This window comes from Acomys minous (assembly GCF_964271855.1).
Source record: "Acomys minous genome assembly, chromosome: 9".
NCBI lineage: Eukaryota > Metazoa > Chordata > Mammalia > Rodentia > Muridae > Acomys > Acomys minous.
The window spans coordinates 83,293,789-83,316,978 of record NC_140490.1 but is presented as its reverse complement, the minus strand read 5'-3'; the positions used below and the strand labels follow the sequence as shown (position 1 = coordinate 83,316,978).

The window sequence follows — 23,190 nt, the reverse complement described above, 5'->3', positions numbered from 1 at the left end:
TATCATTTGAAAGGAGCGTGGGAAACAGAAATTGGGGCGCGTGAGATGGCCCAGAAAGTCAGAACACTTGCTGCCAAGACTGACAACCTGCACTGGCCCCCCCAAAAGCCACAATGAAGGAGAGAGAACTGACCCTGGAAGCTGCCCTCTGACCTTCATATGCCAAATAAATAATGTAAAAGTGACAACTAAGAAAAGGAAGGGACAAGGCTGGGTGTGGTGGCTCACTCCTTTAATCCCAGCACTTGGGAGGCAGAGGCAGGCGGATCACTGTGAGTTCGAGGCCAGCCTGGTCTACAAAGCGAGTCTAGGACAGCCAAGGCTAACACAGAGAGACCCTGTCTCAAAAAACCAGAAAAAAAGAAAAAGAAAAGGAAGGGACAAGAAGTGACTGAAAGCAGATGGGGGGAGGGGGGGGAGCAGGCTGGGGTGGGCACCAGCAGCCATCGAGGCAGTTTGAGGGGAAAAGAGAGCCAGTTCTTATGACTGGATTGAGGATTGCTTGTCCCTGGCGTCCATTACTCATTTTCCGTTTTGCGTGGCTGCCTGCCCCAACTCACGTGTGGTCAGGAGAAGTTTCAGGAATCAGCCCTGCCACCATCTAGTTCCAGGGCTGGAGCACCAGGCAGTAGTCACAGAAGGAAGCCCCTTTGCTCACTCATCCATCTTGCCGGCCATCAAAGTCTAAATTCCCCCCCCCCCCCAGGGTTTCTCTGTATAATAGCCTTGGCTGTCCTAGACTCACTCTGTAGACCAGGCTGGCCTTGAACTCAACATCGATCCACCTGCCTCTGCCTCCCGAGTGCTGGGATTAAAGGTGCGCGCCACCATGCCCGGCTCTGAAGTCTAATTTTTAACAGTCAGAGAGATGGGAATACTGCTCAGCATGCTTACAGCCTTGTAATACCTGGGATACACAGGAAGCTGCAAAAATCCACTGTCACTACACTGGGATGTCCTTCATCTTCACCATAGGACATGCTCAAGATGGCCTGTCTGGCCGGGGCTGAGTGGGAGCTGGCTGACGTGTCTCTCCTGGTAACACTTGCAAAAATCCTCAAACTGAACAGCCACTTCTAACCTATGGAGTTCAGCCATAGGCCAGAGGACTATCAGCCACGTGGCATTTGAGACGCCTTGGGCTCCATAGGCAGCACCAACAAAACCTGTTATACCCGCACTGGTGAAGGGGAGACCGGAGAATCAGAAGTTCAAGTCCGTCCTTGCCCAAAAATGAAACTGCAGGCCAGCCTGGGCTAAAATTAGCCACCTGAAAAAAAATATGATAACAGAAAAAAAAATTTTATAAGTGAATTTATTTATTATTATGTATACAGTGTTCTGTCTGCATGTACACCTGCAGGCCAGAAGAGGGCGCCAGATCTCATTATAGATGGTCGTGAGCCACCATGTGGTTGCTGGGAGTTGAACTCAGGACCTTTAGGAAGGGGCAGGCGGTGCTCTTAACCTCTGAGCCATCTCTCCAGCCTGAAAAAAAATATATATATATATTTTTTTTATGTGTGCAGGGGTGTCTTGTCTGTCTGTGCACCACATGTGTACCTGGTACCTGCCGAGGCCAGACGAGGGCATCGGGTCTCCTGGAAAGGGAGTTAGAGCTTTGACCTGCCTTGTAGTTGCTGGGACCCAAACCTCGGTTTCCTCTAAGAGCAGCCAGTGTCCTTGATTGCTGAACCATCACTAAAGCACTCACAATATTTTTTGAGTGAAACTTAAAATATAAAGTAAAATAAATTACGAAACGAAAAACAATCAAGTGGGCTGAGGTGGTGCACGCCTTTAATCCTAGCACTCAGGAGGCAGAGGCAGGTGGATCTCTTGAGTTCGAGGCCAGACTGGTCTACAGAGAGAGAGTTCCAGGACCCTGTCTTGAAAAACTACCAAAAAAAAAAAAAGTAAAATAAACTATTTTAACAAGATAATCTACAGTCAGTTGGTTTGGTTGTGCACGCCTTTAATCCCATCACTCGGGAGGCAGAGGCAGGTGGATCACTAAGTTCGAGGCCAGCCTGATCTACAAAGCTAGTCTAGGACAGCCAAGACTACACAGAGAAACCCTGTCTCAACAAACAAACAAAAAAAAGTTAATCTACAGTCAACCCCGTGTTATCCTTTAGAATGAGACCAGGAGCCCATTGAAATGAGAAATTAAAATATCGGAATAAAAATTTCACCCTAAATACAATGACGTTTGGCAAATTTGATTTTGGGGGAACCCGGACTTGGAGGGAGAAGGGGGTGGAAAACACAAATGTTAGGTGAAAACTCTGACCCCCGAGCCTCGCTGAGATGGAGTCGCCCCCCCCCCCCCCCCCGTCCACCCGCGAGCGCCAATCGGAGGCGCTGGAACACATCACGTGCGAGGCGAGTCCCGCCCCACCGTGGCGGCCAAAGCAGAGGCCCGGCTGGGGCGCGAGCGTCACCGTGTCGTGCCGACGTGTCCCGCGCGGGTCCCTCCACGTGTCCCTCGCCGCGCCCCGTCCGCCAGCGCCTGCGCCTTGGCCCGAAACCAAGATGGCGGCGCCCAGCGGAGGCTTCTGGACCGCGCTGCTCCTGGCGGCCGCGGCGCTGAAGTTGGCGGCCGCCGTGTCCGAGCCCACCACCGTGCCGTTTGACGTGAGGCCCGGAGGCGTCGTACATTCCTTTTCCCAGGACGTGGGACCCGGGGTACGTACTAAGTCTCCCTCAGGGGCACCGACGACTGGGAACTGCCGGTGTCGGGCGGGTAGTCCCGGAGACCGGTCCGAACGGCAGAGGCGGGGCTGCCCCGTCTGCCACCTGTCAATCACTCCCTACCTGCAGAACGCCCCTCCCCGCCCCCCATCTTCCTTGCCCATCACCTTCTAGAAAAGGAAATGCTGGTTGATGAGAGAAGCGGGTCTCTGGAGACTTGGCTACATGCAGGTCCCAGGAGGATTTGCTCGCTGTCCTCGGACCGGAGAGGAGTCGCCCCAGGCTTTCCACGGGTCCCGCAACTTTACCTCTCAAAAATGACTGTGAAGCTAGCAGCCAGCCTAGCCTGCTCTGCCCCAGCCTCAGCCTCCCCGGCTTCCCCTGACAGCTCTGTCCCTGGTGACCGTTTCCTAAGAACGTCCTCGGAGCCCGGGGCTTCCTGGCAGGAAGTAGCCAGAGCTTAACACCTCTCAAGGGTCCCAGGTACTGACCACAAGGCCAGTGGCCTAGGAGGCTGGCTGCCGTCCCAGGAAGCCACAGGGATGGTTCTGACCTCATGGGAGGCAAGGAGGCCGATGCCCACTGCAAGGCGTCTCGGTCTTCCTTGTGTACCGGGGATGGAACCTAGGGTCTCCTTCCGTGGGGGATCCTTAGGCAGCATCTTCACCCCCCTGACCACGCCCCCGTTGTCCTCTTACTGGAGGATTCTAGGTAGGGGTATTACCCTCTCTGCCACACCACCAGTCCATCACAGTAGGATTCTAGACGGGGGCTCCCCTCTTGATCACCTACCTAGGCGGGGGCTTTACTGCTGATGCACACCACAGTCCTCTGTGAACTGTTTTTACATCAGGACACCACCCAGGCTGGCTTATCTTACAGTTCTCCTTCGTCAGCTTCATGGGTACCTGGGCATACGGTACCATGCCCGTGGGGGCGGGGGAAGGGACGTGGGGGGCGGGGTAGGAGGTGGAGGAGGAGGTGGGCTGGGGGGGGGCTTGATTCTGGATACTGAGATCTAAGCCCTTCAGCCTCCTTTTATTTTCTCTTTCCCAGGGCAAGTTTGCGTGCACATTCACGTACGCTTCCCAAGGAGGGACGAACGAGGTGAGTTACTCGGGATCTCACACGGCTGGTGTCATGAGAAGTGGCCACACTCTCCGACCACCGAATCCAACCACCGAGTCCTCAGTCACATGAGCCTGAAGGACCCCTAACTGCCTTGCCTTTGCCTCAGAGCACCAGCTTCCCACCGTGCTGATTGCTGACTGTTTATCTCTGTCATCAGTGAGCCGTTGCCTTTCTTACTGGGATTTTTGCTTGTTTGTTTGTTGTTTTTTCGAGACAGAATCTCTCTGTGTAGCCTTGGCTGTCCTGGACTTACTTTGTAGACCAGGCTGGCCTCCAACTCACAGGGATCCACCTGCCTCTGCCTCACGAGTGTTGGGATTAAAGGCATGCACCACCATGCCCGACTCTTTCTTTTTTAAGATTTATTTATTATGTATACAGCATTCTGCCTGCAGGCCAGAAGAGGGCACCAGATCTCATTATAGATGGTTGTGAGCCACCATGTGGTTGCCTGGAATTGAACTTAGGACCTCTGGAAGAGCAGACAGTACTCTTACCTCTGAGCCATCTCTCCAGCCTACCAGCCTGCTTTGTTTTGGTTTGGTTTTTCGAGACAGGGTCTCTCTGTGTAGCCTTGACCATCCTGGCCTCACTTTGTAGACCAGGCTGGCCTCGAACTCAGCGATCCGCTTACCTCTACCTCCCGAGTGCTGGGATTAAAGGCGTGCGCCACCACGCCCAGCTGTTTTTGTTTTTTCAAGACAAGGTTTCTTTGTGTATCCTTAGCTTGGCTGTCCTGGACTCACTTTGTAGACCAGGCTGGCCTCGAACTTATAGTGATCCACCTGCCTCTGCCTCCCAAGTGCTGGGATTAAAGGCATGCGCCACCATGCCCAGCCCTAGCCTGCTTTCTTATAGAACCCAGGACCACCAGCCCAGCAATGGCAGCACACATATTGGGCTGGGCCCTCCCCCTTCAATCACTAGTTAAGAAAATGCCCCACAGGCTCCTGTAAAGCCTGATCTTATGGAGGCATTTTCTCAGCTGAGGCTCGCTCCTCTCCTGTGACTGTAACTTGTGTCATGTTGACATGGAACTGTCCCAGGCTGCAGGTCCTCAGGAGAGCAGTTATGCTGCTCACTGAGCCTGTCTCCCGCCTGGCAGTCTGCAGTCAGCTCTGGGGAGTGGTTCATGCTCCTGTCCTGCTGTTGCCATTGCTGCCTGATACAGGGCTGGGCCCAGCCCTCCCCCAAGAGACAAACACAGATCCCACTTCCAGAGACAGCTTCTCATGTGTGACAGTGACAGTTTTTATTACAGTCTGGTGGGACCTCAAGGATACTGCACTCTGTGAGATACCCACCCACAGAAGCCACACATTGTGGGATTCTGTTGCAGGAAGTGTCCAGGATAGGGGAACCCAGAGACGGTAGGTGGACGTGCGGGGCTGGGAAGGGGCTTAAGGGAAGGTCAAATGTGGGCTTTCCTTTTAGATTGATGGAATATTCTGGATGTATGGTAGTTATGGCTGTGCTATGGAGTAGACCTCACTGGCTCATGTGGGTTTTGGTTTTTTTTTGTTGTTGTTGCTGTTGTTTTGGGTTTTTGAAGCAGGGCGTCTCTGCGTTAGCCTTGGCTGTCCTGGACTCGCTTTGTAGACCAGGCTGTTCTCGAACTCACATCGATCTGCCTGCCTCTGCCTCCTGACTGCTGGGATTAAAGGTGTGGGCCACCATGCCCAGCTGATTCATGTGTTTAATGTGAATAGTTCAAGAAAAGGAAATTTTCCACTTCTGTCAGCAGTTTTACGGTTTGGCTGTGTCTGAGATTAAGTGGCTATCAGAGGGGCCAGTTGAGGCTGGAGAGATGGCTCAGTGGTTAAGAGCACTTGCAGAGGACCCAGGTTCAATTCCCACCATCCACATGGCAGTTCACAGCTGTCTGTAGCTCCAATTCCAGGGGATCTGGCACTTTCACAGACATAGATGCAGGCAAAACGCCAACACACATAAAAAAAATAAAATACGGCTGGAGGTTAAGGGCACTGACTGCTCCTCTAGAGGTCCTGAGTTCAATTCCCAGCACCCACATGGTGGCTCACAACCATCTATAATGTGATCTGGCGCCCTCTTCTGGCCTGCAGGCGTACGTGCCGCCAGAGCACTGTGAACATAATAATAAATAAATACATCTTTAAAAAATAAAATAAAACAAAGAGCGGCCAATAGCAAGCAGGAGGGGCGGCAGCTCACTTGAGGCTGAGGCAGGAGGATCAGGAGTTCAAGGTCATCTTCCACTTCAGAGAGAGCTCAGGGACAGCCTGGGCTACACAAGACTCTGTCTCTAAGGAAAAAGCAAAGCATGAACTCTCACATGGGCAGCAACCACTGGAGCCAGGACCTCAGCCTGGGCGTGAGTGTGATTGGGTGTCAGGGCTTCACCCTAGGGAAACTGCACCCTAGCAGCTGCAGGCCATGGAGACTCTCCCCTGTGCAGCCGGGACAGGCAGGGCTGGGAATGCTCACCATGAGAACTGGTTGGTTGGTTTTGTGTTTTTATTTACTTCCTGCATGAATATCTGTGCCCCAGCTGCATGCCTGGTGTCCGTGGAGACCAGAAAAGGGCTTCCGGTCTCCTGTAACTGTAGTTACAAATGTCTGTGAGCCACCATATGCGTGCAGGGGAGAACACGGGTCCTCTGAAAGAGCAGCCAGTGCGCTTAGGTGCAGAGCCGTCGTCTCTCCAGCCATGGCTGGGTTTTGGTTTTGGTTTTAGTTGGCTGTGTTGGATTGTCGGCTTTTGACACAGGGTCTCATGTAGCCCAGGCAGGCTTTCTACTCCTTATGTAGCTGAGGCTAACCCCTCGTTGTCCTGAGTGCTGAGTGAGAGACATTCTCCACTCCCCTATGCCCGGTTTCTGGGGATGGGGCCAGAGCCCATGCCAGCCCCCGACCCCCAGCCCCCAGCCCCCAGCCCTTGTCTGAGTTTTAGACAGAGTCTTACTGGTGCCTTGCTCTTCCCAAGATGCCACAGGAAGAAGGTGGCATAGACAGTGTCTTGATCCACAGGCACGGATGTGACTGTGGTTCTAGCTTGGGACACACAGCTTGGGAGGGGCCGTGTGTGGCTGGCCTTGCAAAGAGGCTGAGCACCTGTTCTTGCTCACTGAGCCTGTCCTTTCTCCCCAGCAATGGCAGATGAGCCTGGGGACAAGTGAAGACAATCAGCATTTCACCTGTACCATCTGGAGGTGAGCCGCTGTGCGTGCGCATGCGCCGGCGGGGTCTGTCTCTCTCTCTCTCTCTCTCTCTCTCTCTCTCTCTCTCTCTCTGCAGCCCCTGTGTGTGCGCATGCGCCGGCGGAATCTGTCTCTCTCTCTGCAGCCGCTGTGCATACACTGCTGGAGGATGGGGATGTCTGTCTGTCTGTCTGTCTCTCTCTCACTCTCTGTCCCTCCCTCCCTCCCCCACCCTGGGAATTTTCCATCATGGAGCTCTACGTCATCTGGGGCCCCCAGCACCAACTCTTATCTCCCACAGGCCGCAGGGGAAGTCCTACCTCTACTTTACACAGTTCAAGGCCGAGGTGCGGGGTGCTGAGATCGAGTACGCCATGGCCTATGTGAGTGCCAGCCATGGGGACCTGAGGATGGGAGGGGTCTGCAGAGCCCCAGACCCCATTCACTGTAAAGGACAGGACCCCATGTCATTCAGCCACCCTGCTGACCCGTAGGGCTCCCACCCGGGTTGGGGACATCAGCAGGAGGCCCACAATGGGGGTGCCTGGCCCATTTGTCTGCATAGACCGTGCTTCACCTCAGGAGGCCAGAAAAACAGGAGGTTGGCAGCAGAGGCCACTGCGCCCTGCCGAGTGGCTGGAGGAGCCAGGGTGGGGCAGGGTGGCCTTAGCCAATGACAGGGTCTACCCTCAGAGCTCCAGAGCTCTACAGCAGCCAAGGTGACAGACCAAGGCTGTCTGCCCCTGTGAGCTGACCCTCTGCCCAGCCTCCACTCTGGGGGTGCTGCACCCTCCCTAGCGAGCATGCCTGGCCTTAGGCCATGGTGCTCAGAAGACCACACCAAGGGGACTGGAGGGGACTTCTCTCTCTGTGATGTGTCTGTTGAAATGATCTGTTCAATTTTAGTCCAAAGCTGCCTTTGAGAGAGAAAGTGATATCCCCCTGAAAAGTGAGGAGTTTGAAGTGGCCAAGACAGCAGGTAGGTGAAGAGGGTCCCCAACACCCCGCAAGAGCTGCTTGGAGGGAGGAGGAGGAGCCTCATGACTATACACTGCAGAGCAGAAACTGTCTCAAGACAGGGCAGCACATCTGAGGCAAGCTGCTGTATAAAGCAAGAGAGAGCACTCAGTGCCCAGCTCGAGAGGGCCGAGTGCTTCAAAGTGCCTGTGCTAGACTCTGTGAGGACCTGGTGAGGGAGACACGACCGAGTCCCTGGCCTCGGTCCACAGTCCTTGGAAGAACCTATCCAAGGTTTCACTGGGGGCACTGTAGGAGGAGACCCTAACCCTGACCACGCCCCCAGCCCCTTACTGGGGAATGCTAGGCAGGGGCTCCACCCCTGACCACGCCCTTCCGCCCTCTGTAATTTCCTAGTCTCTCTAAGTTTCCCAGGCCGCCCTCGATCCCCTCAGCCTTTTTCAGTATCCAGAGTGGCTGCAGTAACAAGCCTGTATCTCGATGCCTGGCCTGGAAGTTTTCCACTTCCATCCAACTCTCGCCCTGCTACCCCTTGGCCTCTTTGCCAGCTCTGGTTTGTGTCATGGCCCGACTGTGCTTGTGTCTTGCAGTGTCTCACAGGCCTGGGGCCTTCAAAGCTGAGCTCTCCAAGCTGGTGATTGTAGCCAAGGCGGCACGCTCGGAGCTGTGACCCTCCCCTGTTTTGGGCCTTCACAACCTCCTTCCTCAGGCACACGGCCCCTCTCCGTGTGTGGAGCCCTGGTTCCGGAAAGATCTGGCACTGCCTTGCGCAGGTCACGCTGCGACATCCCACCGAACTCTCTGAGCCTGTTGCCCATCTCTCCAGGGAAGGTGCAGGGCGTGTGCTGGGTGGGACTGAGGGACTTCCTGGCTTTCCTGAAGTCAGACACTGTGGTTTCCCCTCCATGCCACAGATGAGTGTCCCCAGGCTGCCTTCTCACCCCACCCAGAGCACCTCTCTTCAAAAGGATGGGAAGAGACAGGAGAAATAAACAAATGAATAACCGTCTTAGCCTGGGCTCTGTGGGGTGAGGAGTGACACGCATTCCCACCGTCTTCCATAGCAGCAGTGCAGGCACAGACACGTGCGTCTCCTAAGAGTGACCAGCACACAGGTGCCAGCACAGTGGGTCTCAGGGCAGCCAATGCCTTTGTGCCCCCAAAGACTAACCACTCTCTCTCCACAGAGAAGCTGACAGGGCACATGACTACAGCAGGGCAGTGTGGGGCTCAGGCTGGGATGCAGGGAAGATACTGTCTTTAAAACACACACACACACAAATATATATATATATATATGTCCAAGCAGAGGTGGTGCACACCTTTAATCCCCAGCTCTTGGGAGTTGGAGGCAGATAGAACCATGAGTTCGAGGCCAGCCTGGTCTACACAGTGAGTCCAGGACAGTCAGTGCTACAGACAGAGAAACCCTGTCTCAAAAAAACAAAATAAAAAATAAACAATCTAGCTCTGGTAGAGTCTTCTGTGTACACGTTGGCAGCTGTCTGCATACACTGAAACACTGAGGAGGCCGTGTCACTCCTGGCTGGTCCCACAGGCTCCAGGTTGTAAACTTTGCCCTAAATACACACAGCTCTGGATGTTCTGTGTCCTCCCCCAAAACCCCAGACAAGCTTCCTACCTGCGGTATTGCACAACCACTGCGCCAGCCCCTCCACACACGAGCTACAGATGTGAGGATGTGAGCTCTTAGTTCTCAGAGCTCTTCCCCAACCCTCACGGGGATTCTAGGTCAATGCTCCTGACCACCCACCCCCTGCTCCTCACTGGGCCATTCCAGGTCAGGGCTCCATCCTTGACCACCCCCACCCCCCACCTCTCACTGGGGCGTTCTGGACAACTAACCCACCTCAGCTGTGCACAAAAGTACCTGAAGCCTGCCCACCTTTGCAAGGACAAAAGTTCTGCCTCATAGTGCCAGCTGGGTCAAGCCTGGTGTGGTGCCACCGCGGGCGCGCTCATATTGGAGGCGATGTGCTCCGGCATTTGCAGTCTGTCAGTTACAAGCCCCAGCTGCCATACAAAGGGAAAAGACGGAGTTGTTTCCCAAATAGGGAATTATACTTTAACATATACTTGTGTTTCCAGTGATTTGACCCTGCTCTGAAGCTGGGGACAGCCTCTGAGGTCCCCAGGTGTGGCAGCAAGTCCTGTCCTCCCTCCCAGTGCAGATTTCAACTTTTCACCGGGATCAGCGCCCTGTTTGCTCAGTGGGCAAACCTGTAGCTCCAGAAGTGCCCCACGCCCGGAGCCGGGGACGGGTCTGTGTGGACCTGTTCACATGGAGGTCAGAGGCCAGCTTTCCAAAACTAGTCCTTTCCTTCCACTGCAGAGGTTTTAGGGGATCAAACTTCAGTCACCAGGCTCAGCAGCAAGCGCCCCTTACACCCTGAGCCATCTCACTGTCCCTATTTCGTCCTTTTACTAAATGCCTGGCTGGGTGCAGCCTCCTAACAGGATCTCAGAGCAGGATTGTTTTATCGAAGAGTCAAGACCCCAACACTGAAGCGTGCTTGGAGTCCCTCCTTCTGAAGGCATCGTCCCATGCCCTTAATCTGTCTACTGATGTCCTTGGTTTGTAGGAGCATCACTACTTGGTGCCCAGGTCCTGCAGCATTGGCAGAGTGAGCTGCCTTGTGCCAACAGCTCTCTAAGGACCGTTGTGGCAGGCGCAGCCGCATTCAACTCTAGTCTGGTGCCAGAATTTGGACTCCCTTTCCTAAGGCACCTTGATAAGGCCTGAGGTTTAGGAAACAGTCGTTTGGCAGGGGTTTAGGGAGCAGCAGGAGGCTCAGGAGTTCAAGGCCAGCCTCAGCTATATAAAGAGTTTGGGGGTCAGCCTGGGCTACGTGAGACAAAAGCAGCTAAGTTACAGCAAGGCAAGACACTGCCTCAGGCACAGGCGGTTTTTGTGTTCTTGGGGACCAGTCCCCCGTGGACGGAGGTCCCCAGGTGGCTGGTTGCAGGTCAGATGCCACCTTCATCTACCATCCTCCCGAGGCCATCACAGATGCGGCACAGGTGGCTCCGGTAGGGCTCTGTCGGGCTGTACAGTGCAGCCAGGAAGTCACCATCCGCAAAGTGGCCGAAGACGTGGTTGATGCGGCCATGGGACTTGGCGGTGAGATGCCGGCCAGTCACCTGGTGCAACAGGTCCCTACACTCTAGCAGCCCCGCGGCCAGCACCCGCCGGTCGAAGGTGAAGTCCACCTGGTGGAAGCTGAGCGCCGTCATGGCCAGGCTGCGGACGCGGACGCGGAACCGTTGCAGCTGGGCCAGCTCGCTGCCATCCAGCTGGTCCGCCCTCAGCAGCACAGCCACCTTCACCGCCACCTTCACCAGGTTCTTCATCACCCTCTGTGCCTCCTTCCGGCTGCGAGTGAACTCCTTGGTGGCCTGGTACAGTTCATCCAAGATCTGGCTGCTGGTGTCGTCCACAAACACGGCCACCATGGCCTTGGAAGCCATCTTGCTGAGGACTTTCTTCTGGGCCTGCAGGGCCAGGCTCTTAGTGCTGAAGGCGTCCATGGGTCCTGCCAGGATGACAGACATGGGGTTCGTGTCAAGGGAATGAATGCAGGCAGAATGGCAAGATCTGGCCAGGGCTTGGTGCCCTCTCTGCTCCCGCCCGCCAGCCAGATGTTGCCTCGCTAAGACTTGAGGCTTCTGATGGCTGCCATTCAGGAAGTAGCCAGGAAGTAGCCAAGAAGGCAGGCAGGCTGGCTCCCGTGGAGCAGCCATGACCTTCTACCACTATGCAATTCAAGCAGCGGGAGAATTTCCCCCAAACCACACTACTGAAAACCTCTGAGAGTCCTCACTCGTCTTCCGTATATAACTTCTATACATCCCTCAAAACCCTACCCCCTAAACCCTGGCTTCTCTCCTAATGACCTCCTACATACCTCCCAGTGCCCGGAGCGCCCGACTCTCCCAGCAACAGATTCGTCCCTCACCTCAGCCTGGGTACTGCCTCCTCCCTCCAGGAAGCCATCTCTGCACTCATAAGCTGACCTGTGAGGTATTCCCTCTGAGCCATGCAGGCTGCACGGCTGCAACTGCCTCCACCAGGCCACAGAGGGACGTTGGAGTGCCTTCTCCCTCATCTGCTGTGTTCTTGGGGACTCCAGAACCTTCTGGGAGTGAACAAACCCAAAAGACCAGGAGGCGGGGGAGTTGTGCAAGGAACGACACACACACACACACACACACACACACACGCACACGCACACAGAGTCATCTCTAGACCTGGCCCTTGGGTCTCTGTTTTGTTTGGTTGGTTGGTTGGTTGGTTTGTTGTTGGTGGTGGTGGTTTTTTGTTGTGTTTTGTTTTGTTTTTTTGGTTTTTCAAGACAGGGTTTCTCTGTATAGTCTTAGCTGTCCTAGACTAGCTTTGTAGACCAGACTGGTCTTGAACTCACAGTGATAAACCTGCCTCTGCCTCCCGAGTGTTGGCATTAAAGGCATGCGCCATCATGCCAGGCTTGGGCCTCAGTTTTTGCCCTAAGCCCTGGCCAGCTGTCCACCACCCACCTCGCCCTAACAGCAAGGCCCGCCCCAGCACCCCCGGAGTCCCCTACAAAGCCTGCCTTTATGTGAGCCCAGACCCCGAAAGGAGGGAGCCCCCACTCGCAGCTGTTGTCTCCCTGACCTTAGAGGTCAGGTCAGGCACAAGATGGCTCTGTAGGCTTCCCTGCCCCCATCGCTCACCACCCCCGCTGTGCACTAGCCAAGGCCCAGGGACTGGTGCTGACACAGGGCTAGGTGGCAGCTTGGCGCCTGCCACGTGAACCCATTTCATCACTTCGGCCAACGCCATCCTGCAGTGGACAAAGCCATTGCGAGTGGCCCAGCCAGCAATGAATGCACAATGGTAGAATCTGTCCCTTCAAAGGCCACTGTACCACAAGGACACACAGCAACAGAAGAGTGTCTGCCCCATGTCCCCACACCTGAACGCACCTGCCTCCTCTCTAATGTCTATGAATGGTGCTGAGTCCGAGGTGGGCAGAGTGTTCGCCTGGCACACAGAGCCCTGGCCTCCGTCCCCAGCACCACGTCACCTAGGTATGGTGGCACACCTGTCACCCAACACTCAGAGATGGAGGCAGGAGAATCACAAATTCAAGGTCATCCTTGGCTACATGGGGAGCTGGAGGTTACCTTGGGCTACCTGACCCTCTCAAAAAAGAAAAGAGAGAAATGAGACTGGGGATTGGAGGCTGGAGAGGTGGCTCAGAGGTTAAGAGCACTGGCTGTTCTTCCAAAGGTCCTGAGTTCAATTCCCAGCAACCACACAGTGGCTCATAACTATCTATAGTGAGACCTGATGCCTTCATCTGGCCTGCAAGTATATATGTGGGCAGAATACTGTATAAATAATAAATAGATACATCTTTATTTATTTTTACTTTATTTTATTTTATTTTTTATTTTTTATTTATTTTTTTAGTTTTTCGAGACAGGGTTTCTCTGTGATAAATCTTTAAAGACACCAAGCATGGTGTCGCACGCCTTTAATCCCATCACTCAGGAGGCAGAGGCAGGCGGATTGCTGTGAGTTCAAGGCCAGCCTGGTCTACAGAGTGAGTCCAGGATAGTCAAGGCTACACAGAGAAACCCTGTCTCAAAAAGCCAAAAAAAAAAAAAAAAAAAAAAAGAAAAGAAAGAAAGAAAGAAAAGAAAAAGAAAGACAGACAGACAGACAGGGGACCTGGAGGGACCTCTACTCTACAGCACCCTGGGGGTTGTTTTCCAGTTGACACTAAACAACGAGCAGCTCTCAGAGAAACAACCTCTGGAGGCCCTGTTTGGCTTGTAGGCTGTGTGACCCCCAAGAGGACGGCTGACCGTCTCTGGGCCTCGCTTTTCCCACGGACAAAACTGAATTTGGACTCTATGGCTCAGAACTGAAGCTGAGTGTACGGACGGACTTCCGGAAGCAGGAAGACTGTTGTGGGGGTGGGGGTGGGGGTGGGGGGGCGCACAGCTGTGGTGAGTCCTGTCCCAGCATTCCCAGCTCCTCTCCAGCAGCCACCTGGGGCAGCCAGCTGCTGGCCTCCACTTCCTGTTCTGAAACCCATTGTTCTGACAGAAACTCCCCCGTCAAAGTCACCGGGCCAACATGGCTGCCTTCCTTCCTGCCTACTGGGCCTGTGTGACGGCCACGTGAGGCCTTCAGGGCTGGGACTTTCCCAGAGACAAGGTGCTGTGGCCTTGGTCCCTGTCCATCCAGCACCCAGCCATAGTCTGGAGCAAAAACTGCCCGCTCCAGCTTCCAGAACTCAGCTCCAACACTCACTCAGTCATTCAACTGGCCAGTGGGCATCTAGGGAGCACCATTGTGTACCAAAAACCGGGACACAAAAGTGACCAAAAGATCTTCCCAGTGTCCCCACTTCTGCAGTCGTCTGATTATAATATAATTTGAGAGCCATAATAATAATAATAATAATAATAATAATAATAATAATAATAATAATAATTGTTATTATTATTATTATATTTTTTGTGGTTTTTTTTCAAGACAGGGTTTCTCTGTGTAGCCTGGAACTCTCTTTGTAGACCGGGCTGACCTACAAATTCACAGAGATTCGCCTGCCTCTGCCTCCCGAGTGGCTGTGATTAAAGGCGTGCGCCACCACCACCCTGCTCCTTAATTCATTTTTTAAATGTATTTTCCTCTTGCCTCAGCTCCCCCCACCATGAGATGACAAGTATGTGTCAGCCGGGCGTGGTGGCGCACGCCTTTAATCTCAGCACTCGGGAGGCAGAGGCAGGCGGATCTCTGTGAGTTCTAGGCCAGCCTGGTCTACATAGAGAGTCCAGGACAGCCAAGGCTACACAGAGAAACTGTCTCAAAAAAACAAAAAATGAAACAAACAAACAAACAAAAAACCCCACAAGACAAGTGTGTGTCAACTGTGTCTGACTGGAGCCCCAGAATTACCCCTGAAGAGGCCTGTGAGGCAGCTGGAGAAAGGAAACAGAAGAAACCGATAGAGACAGGAAGAGTGAGGATCGGGCCTCGGAGATGGGAAAAGGCCAGGTCAAGGTTGACAGAACGGCCACTTGTCAGGAGCTTTTGAACTCCCAGGACCGGAGGGACAGGTCCCAAGGAAGGGGACAGCAGGGGTAGGGCTGTGCAAAGGCCCTGGGGCAGAGCCTCGTTGCCTGTTAAATCAGCCTGGAGGCTTCAGTCCCACTCAAGGCCACCTTCACTCTGAGGATCCAGCCCAGCCGTCACCCTGAGGGAACAACACTCCGCACTTCCCCGGTGGTGGGCCACACCTTAGATTTAGTGGAGTTTTTAAGGTTTTGTTTTATTTGAAACAAAGTCTCACTGTGTAGCCTAGGTTAGCCTCAAACTCACAGAGATTTGCCTGCCTCTGCTCCCCAGTGCCGGGATTACAGGCCTGCACCACCATGCTTGGCTCGCTTAGACTTGTCACCTGCTGCCACACTCTTCTTGAGTTTTCTCCTTGGAACCATGCTGATCACCTGGGCTCCTGGTACCCCACAAGCAGCCGCTGGGTTCCTGCTGGCTACAACACCTGCACTTACGTGGGGCTGGGTTACGCCTGACCCTCCCCTTTGGTACAGACAGGAGCAGCCCAGGTGTGTAGCCCTGTCCCCTGGAGGGAAGAGGGTGCCTCTCTGGACTCAGCGATCCATCACCGGCCCCACAACATGGCTGAACCACAGGGCCTTTGCACGGCTGCAGCCTCCAGGAGGCCCCTCTGAGCATAAAGGTCTAGGCTCAGAGGCACCCCCCTGACCCAGTTTGTCTTTTTCTTTTTTCTTTTCTTTTCTTTTTTTTTTTTCTTTTTTCTTTTTGTTTTTTGAGACAAGGTTTCTCTGTGTAGCCTTGACTGTCCTGGACTCACTTTGTAGACCAGGCTGGCCTCGAACTCACAGCTCTGCCTCCCGAGTGCTGGGATTAAAGGCGTGCACGACCAATGCCCGGCTATGGTTTGGCTTTTTCTTTTCCCCCAGCTTTTGGTTGTCTTCTGGATTTGTTTTGTGAGTGAGGGTCTTATGTAGCCCAGGCTGACCCGAAACCCACAGTGTAGCCTTAAACTCCTGATCCTCCTGCCTCCACCTCCGCGTGCTGGGATGACAGGTGTGCGCCATCACGCCTAGTGCATGTATGCCGTGCTGGGGTGGAGCAGCTCTGCTCTGTGGGTGCAACACATGATAGAGGAGCAGCTGAGAGGGTGGGACCCCGGTCTCTATGGGTCTTGGTGGGGTCTGCAGTACATACACCAGTAGGCATACAGCTGGTGCTCAGTAAATGCCTGTGCAATGACTCATGGACACCTGAATGCTAAGTGAGGTGTGAAGAACTTTGGAGAGAGAAATGTGAACAGATACTGAGCCCCAGCCCGGCGGGGGCAGTGGCTCACGCCTTTAATCCCAGCACTTGGGAGGCAGAGGCAGGCGGATCACTGTGAGTTCGAGGCCAGCCTGGTCTACAAAGTGAGTCCAGGACAACCAGGGGTACATAGAGAAACCCTGTCTTGAAAAACATTATATATATATGGAACCCCAGTGAGTGGAGATTCAAATTGGGGTGACCCACATGTGCCACCCAGAGCACAGTGTAGGGAAGCCAACATCCTTCCCAAGTACCTTGGAGCCTGGGACAAAGCCACACCCTGTCAAGTGGCCCCCAAGACGGCTGAATGAATAAAGAGCTTGCTGTCTAAATATGCACAGCTCAAATCCCCACCCCCCACATAAAAAAAACTAGGCAGGGGGCCGGGCGTGGTGGCGCATGCCTTTAATCCCAGCACTCGGGAGGCAGAGGCAGGCGGATCACTGTGAGTTCGAGGCCAGCCTGGTCTACAAAGGGAGTCCAGGACAGCCAAGGCTACACAGAGAAACCCTGTCTCAAAAAAAAAACAAAAAAAACCAAAAAACAAAAAACAAACAAACAAACAAAAAACCAGGCATAATCGCAAGTGTCCACATCCCCAGAGCTGGGGAGGGAGAGATATGGGGGAACCCTGGACTTCCGTGGCCTGCCAGCCTAGCCACCTCACTGAACCCCACGTTCAGTAAGACCCCGCCTCAAAGAGCAAGGCGGACAACAACAGAGGACACTTGAACTTTGGCTCTATTCTCCACAGACGCACACAGATGACCCTGGGGATGTGGCCATCAGTGGTGGCCAGGTTGGCCCCTGGACAACAGTGTGCACCACGGAGCCAGCTGGGTCTCACAAAATGTTTCCTGTCACATCGAGTTTTAACCAACAAACATGTGACATGTGCCTCACTTTACGACATTCGCCCACAACCATCCTCCGGCTTCTAGAACCAACAGCCAAGGGAGAGCGTGCTCAGCGTGCCTGAGACCCTGGGTTCCACCTCAGCATCGGATTTACCAGGTGTCACAGGTGGTCTTTAATCCCAGCACTCAACAGTCAGAGGCAGGAGGATGTCTGTGAGTTGCAGGTCAGCCTGGTCTACACAGTGACCTTATCACCCAATCATTGCAAGAACTAGAAGACACGTGATCCCCAGCTTCCTCACAGACCCCCTCCACAGGCCCCCCCATTGCCCCATCCTTCCAACCTCCAACCCCTGGCTTGCTAACACACACACACACACACACACACACACACACACACACACACACACACGCCCCGCCCTGCTTGCTCATGACCCTACCCTGCCTGCTTTTGTAAATAAAGTTTTATTGTCACACTTCATGTGCACTAATTTGCACACCATGCAGGTGGCTCTCTCTTCCAACCTAGAGGCAGATGGAGGTGCCTGGGCCCTTGGGTCTTTCCACAGCTGACAATATTTCCTCTTGTCCACCAGTCTGCCAGGCCCTGCCAGGCCCCATCTCCACAGTCGGCCACACAGAGATGAAGGCCAGGCTTCTACAAAGTCTGAGGGTCATCATGGGGTCCATGTGGCCACCATGGCCACCTTCAGCCACAGAGGTGGCATGAAAAAAGTGAAGCTGGGAAGGCCATTTCCAACAGACTCAAGAGGGAAGAAAAAATGAAAAAAGCAGCCAGATCTTTGGGCAGTCTCTACACCGGTGGCCACTAGTTTCTTTTGACAGCTTTCTCTCTCTTTTTTTTTTTTTCCAAGACAGGGTTTCTCTGTGTAGCCTTGGCTGTCCTGGACTCGCTTTGTAGACCAAGCTGGCCTCGAACTCACAGCGATCCGCCTGCCTCTGCCTCCCGAGTGCTGGGGTTAAAGGCGAGCGCCGCCACCACCACCCAGCTTTGACAGCTTTCTTTCTTTGTAATATGATTTACACGTGGACATGGCATTGGGTGTATGTGCTTGCTGCCAAGCTCCATGAACTGAGTTCGATCCCTGAGACTCACTAGACGAGACCGCCGACTCCCATAAGTTGTCTTCCTACCTACACACACACACACACACACACACACACACACACACACACACACACACAGTAAATAAATGTAGTAAATAATAAATACAACACGATTTACTTAGCTGGAAGCACTCACTCCTTGGCTTTTAATCTGGGTCTAACAACCAGATGGCAAGATTCCCAAACCCAACAGAAGCTCTCGTGAGGCCTACGCTGCCGCCCGCTCCTGGGCAGCCCCCGGCCTCATGAATTCTTTATGTCCCACACGCAGCGCATCCATAATTGATGCCACCAAGGCCGCCGTCCTCCCCCTCCACCCTGGTTGACTGTCCGGGGGCAGCTGGACTGCAGACCCGCTGAGGACTCCCATGGGGAAGACAAGAGGGTGGGGTGCGGCCCTCAAACAGGGTCCCCACAGCGCTGCAGTGACAAGGATGGGGGAGGCAAGACGGGTATGTACTGAAGAAAAGAGCTGTGGAGAGGGGCGCAAGGTGGCTCAGGTCGTAAAGGCTCTTGGTGTCAAGTCTGACGAGCCGAGTTCGAGCCCAGGACCCGCTTGGTGGAAGGAGAGCTGACTCTAGCCTGTCTTCTAAGCGCCACACTCACAAAAAGGAATGAGTAGATATTTTTAAAGAAACTGTGGCACACGCCTTTACCCTTTAATCCCAGCACTTGGGAGGCAGAGGCAGGCGAGTCGCTGTGAGTTCGAGGCCAGCCTGGTCTACAAAGTGAGTCCAGGACAGCCAAGGCTACACAGAGAAATCATGTCCGGAAAAACAAAACAACAACAACAACAGCAAAAAGAAACTGTCACAGAGTCACAGAGGGCTTGGGTCCTTGCTTGATTCAGCTCCCACACATGGTTTCTTTAGAAACTGGGTTTAAGATAAGGCCCCACTCTATAGCATGATAGCTTTGGATTTACCATAATCCTCCTGCCTCAGCCTCCTAGTTTTGTTCCACCATACCCAGCATCCGTTCAAGTTTTTTTTTTTGGTTTTTGGTTTTTCAAGAGAAGGTTTCTCTGTGTAGCCTTGCCTGTCCTGGACTCACTTTGTAGACCAGGCTGGCCTTGAACTCACAGCGATCCACCTGCCTCTGCCTCCCGAGTGCTGGGATTAAAGGCGTGCGCCACCACCGCACAGCTCCATTCAAGGTTTTAACAAATATGAAGGTCAAAGGTGTGTGGACTGAGCCCCAGAACGTATCAGCTCTGCACCGTTTCTCAATGCTCCACAGGCTCCACTCTGGTTCTTCCCACCCTACCCAGGATCCCAGAAATGCCAGAGGCCCCTGTGAGCACCGAGCCAGCTCCCTCTCTCTGTCCTCAGCCCTCCATGGCTCCGGCCTCCCTCAGTGTTGGGGCCCCGAGTCCTCCAGAGTCCTGCTCTCCCTTCCCCATCCCCTCCTGCCTCCCTTCTCCCTCGGCTCCAGCCACCCCCTGCCCCAGGGCCTTTGCACATGCTGAGTCCACCACTTGACAATGCTTTTCCCCTAGGTCGCTATGTGGCTGTTTTGCCCTTGTCGCTCCCAGATCCCTCCTGTCCGTGAGCGCCCAGCTCCCCGGTCCCTTCCTCATCTTAACAGGACAGAGTCCAACTCTACCAACGGTGAGGCAGGAGAAGGTGGGCACCGAGCCAGCTCCGGTCACTGCTGTGCCCTGGTGCCATTACTCATTACACTTGACTTCTCAGTGTTCAGGGACTGTTTGTCAAATGACTAAGTAACGTCTCATAAAAGGAGAAACTGAGTCAGGGGCCTGGGAGCTGACAGATAAGCACAGAGGAACAGTAAATCAGAACTGGGACTTGAATCTAGCCCCTAATGAGGAGGAGCTCATCTCACAGCAGTTTCCCTCTGGGGGGGGTCCCCCCAAAATTGAGGGAGGGCTACTGATCCCATCAGGAATGGAGAGGCCCGGCTCCTCCCCCACCCCAGGGTTTCTCTGTGTAGCCTTAGCTGTCCTGGACTCGCTTTGTAGACCAGCCTGGCCTCGAACTCACAGCGATCCATCTGCCTCTGCCTCCCGAGGGCTGGAATTAGACGCGTGAGCCACCACCACGCGGCTGGATTGGGGCCTCAGAACACTGGGTTTCTGGGAAGAGTGGCCTTGCTGGGTCCCTGTTTGTGCCTCACCTTCTTTAAGACCGGATAGGCCCCTGTGGCCAGCACTATGTGGCCTCAAGATACACTGAGTCCTCTCATATGGAACGACTAAACAAATTTTAGTGGGTTGAGTCCAGGACTCAGAGGGTAAACTGAGGGACAAGTCTCTCATGTGCCTCCATACCCTCAGGATCTGCCACTCACACAGGACTCCCAGCCCCGGCCGTGTCTGGCCCGCCTGCGCCTGTGCAGGTGTTCAGTGCAGACAACTCTTCGTTTGGTTTTAAGTCCTCGTGGCCCCGCCCCCACCCCTCCCAGCCACCCACATCCTAGGTGCAGCCCAGCTCCTGAGCTTGTTATGTTTTAAAGTTGGCGCCTGTGTTGATCTGCCTGGGTTGGACAGGACACGGCATGTGCAAAGGTCCTGAGGCTGGACATTCCACGTGGAGAAGAAATGACCACTTGGAGGTCCCAGGACAGAAAAACAGGAAGTTTGGCACACAAAGTCTTCCTGCTCTTCATTCCTTCTTTCTTTTTTTCTTTTCTTTTTTTTTTGTTTTTGTTTTTTGTTTTTTGTTTTGTTTTGTTTTGTTTTGTTTGCTATTTGATACAGGGTCTCACTATGTAGTCATGACTAGCCTGGAACGCACTATGTAGCCCTGGCCTCAAACTTACAGGCATCCACCTGCCTCTCCGTTCTAAGCATGGGGTGAAAGCTATGCACCACGACCTCTGGCTTATGTAGTGTTGGGCCTTTGAACCCAGAGCCTCTGGCTCGCCAGCAAGCACCCTGCCTGCTGGCCTATATCCCAGCCTCCCCTCTGCTTTAGACATGGCCTCGCTGTGTGGCCCACACTGGCTCGGCCTCTGCTGTTTGGTCTTTGATTTTAATCCTCCCAGAAGCCTCAGGGAGTCATGAAACAACCATCCTAAGTCACAGACAGGGAAACTGAGCCTTATAATTACATTACTTGTCTGAGTTGTGTCCTGACCCCAAGGCAGGCCTCCAGAGATTTCACAGCCCGGGGCTCGGGAAGTGACCCAGAGGCCTGTTTCCAGCTTGGCTTTCCACCCTGAACCTCTCCAGACCCGCTGCTCACAAAGGTGAGAAGCCAGATGCCAGCTTCCCTCTCTGACTCCACCTGCCTGGCTGGCCACGGGCCACTTTCTGGGCCTCGCTTTACCCTCCAGGCCACCACTGAAAAAGCCAGGAGGCCACAGACCTGGATCAGGTCACCTGCCAATTATGTGAGAGGGACCGCCCCAGTTCCCAGCTGGTAAAACTGAGTCCAAGGCCCTGAGGCGAAGGGAAGCTTGCAGCACCAGTCCCAGTCACGGTGACCCGGCTCAGGTGTGATCCCAGCACCAGCTAGAGCCACGGTGGGGGGTCCAGCCAGCCACTGCAGGGAGCACCCTGATTATTTTGGACTCAGGCTGCACACTTGCACAGGGCCAGTCCATCAAATCCCCGACACACACAAGGCAGATACTCCATTACAGTAGCCCACGGAACCTGCTCAGCAAAGCCCCTGCTCCCACAGCCAGTCACAGGTATACAAAGGGAAACTGAGGCCAGGATGCACATAGGGCGGGGTGTGGACATGGAGGGAGGGGAAGGACCCAGGATGGCTGGTACAGGACCCCATCACTCACCTGCTCACCGGGATTCGTCTGGCAGTAAGTTTTGTGCCGGAGCCTCTGTAGGGCGGGAGGCTCCGGCCAGTGGATCTGAGCCCGGCGGCTGGGCGGGAGGCCACGCCCCCTACATGACCACGCCCCCCACACCCATCGGGGCACGCCCCCTCCAGACTCTCACTGGCTCAGCAAATGGTAGCCCACGGGCGGTGTACGAAGGGGCCAATGGCAGCAGGCCTCTACAAGGAGGTGGGAGGCGGGACGGGGGCGTAGGTGAGGGCGTGGCCTCCGGCAGGGGGATTCCTCCGGAATAACTCAGTGCCGGATGCTCAGGCAAGGGCGGCGCAGCTGGTGCAGCTGTGGGAAGGAAGAGGGGAGAGGAAGGAGACTCTGGCAGAGAAAAACGGGGTACGCGTGCACTCTGACAGAGATCCGAGAGGGCAAAGCAGAGAGACTTGCCCCCGCGAGGCACATGCACCCCTGCTGCCCGGCCTCAGTTTACCCACTGGGTAGTTAGGGTCCAACCTGGGACTCCCGTGACAAACGCACTCTAACATTTGCCTTGGGGCGATCTTTGGGGTTTCTGAGTACTGTGGAGAACCCTCTTCGCTGGGTGTCTCTGGGGTAAAGCGATGTCCTCGCTGTCGGAGGCTGGACGGGACGCAGCCAGCTGCCCTCCAGGAGTCCCAAGAACTCAATCTGGGAGTGGCTCCCACATCCCCACCACATCCTACCCACTCCCCACAACCCCTACCCTACCCCAGACTTCCACCCTTAACCTCGCTCCAGGTCTGCACTTCCTGCGCCTGTTTGTCCCAGTCACAGCAGCCGCAACCTGACCTACCCTGTCACCGGTCTTATGGCTCAAGACTAAATCCAGTCTTTATATCTTATGAGAGACAGAAACTGAGGCCCAGAAAGGGTAAGTGTCTTGCCTGGAGCAGCACAGGCGCAAATGGTCTCCCTGATTTCAGATTATCTGTGCTACCTGATGTCCGGGGCCAGGATCTTGAGTCCAGTAGCCATCTGGGCATCGTCCATGGCCTCCACCCGTTCAGTGCCAGGAGCTCCCCACCCCCACCCC

The 23,190-nt window shown here is 54.4% G+C and overlaps 2 protein-coding genes and 1 long non-coding RNA gene across 3 annotated transcripts; 1 reads left to right on the top strand and 2 right to left on the bottom strand.

Moving 5' to 3' along the window:
- Nucleotides 1-1,297: 1,297 nt before the first annotated feature.
- LOC311605429 lies at nucleotides 1,298-2,556 on the bottom strand. Its single transcript, XR_014781938.1, has 2 exons — nucleotides 2,445-2,556; nucleotides 1,298-1,488 (listed from the first exon to the last, which is right to left on the bottom strand). It is a non-coding gene; the product is annotated as an uncharacterized lncRNA (long non-coding RNA).
- MYDGF (myeloid derived growth factor) lies at nucleotides 2,397-9,449 on the top strand. Its single transcript, XM_084795945.1, has 6 exons — nucleotides 2,397-2,688; nucleotides 3,751-3,801; nucleotides 6,955-7,016; nucleotides 7,306-7,387; nucleotides 7,911-7,983; nucleotides 8,573-9,449. The coding sequence occupies exons 1-6, from the start codon at nucleotides 2,536-2,538 to the stop codon at nucleotides 8,650-8,652; spliced, it is 501 nt and encodes a 166-aa protein (XP_084652071.1). The 5' UTR covers nucleotides 2,397-2,535; the 3' UTR covers nucleotides 8,653-9,449.
- Nucleotides 9,283-22,263, bottom strand: TNFAIP8L1 (TNF alpha induced protein 8 like 1). The gene is made up of 2 exons (XM_084795946.1): nucleotides 22,125-22,263; nucleotides 9,283-11,536 (listed from the first exon to the last, which is right to left on the bottom strand). Exon 2 carries the CDS (start codon nucleotides 11,529-11,531, stop codon nucleotides 10,971-10,973), a length of 561 nt encoding a protein of 186 aa, XP_084652072.1. The 5' UTR covers nucleotides 11,532-11,536; nucleotides 22,125-22,263; the 3' UTR covers nucleotides 9,283-10,970.
- Between the last annotated feature and the right edge of the window lie 927 nt (nucleotides 22,264-23,190).

Excerpts from the sequence above, each read along its gene's own strand:
- MYDGF (XM_084795945.1), top strand. The coding sequence starts at position 2,536 with ATGGCGGCGCCCAGCGGAGGCTTCTGGACCGCGCTGCTCCTGGCGGCC. Across the intron at positions 2,689-3,750 it reads CCCAGGACGTGGGACCCGGG|GGCAAGTTTGCGTGCACATT; the intron begins GTACGTACTAAG and ends TCTCTTTCCCAG. Across the intron at positions 7,984-8,572 it reads TGAAGTGGCCAAGACAGCAG|TGTCTCACAGGCCTGGGGCC; the intron begins GTAGGTGAAGAG and ends TGTGTCTTGCAG.
- TNFAIP8L1 (XM_084795946.1), bottom strand. The coding sequence starts at position 11,531 with ATGGACGCCTTCAGCACTAAGAGCCTGGCCCTGCAGGCCCAGAAGAAA.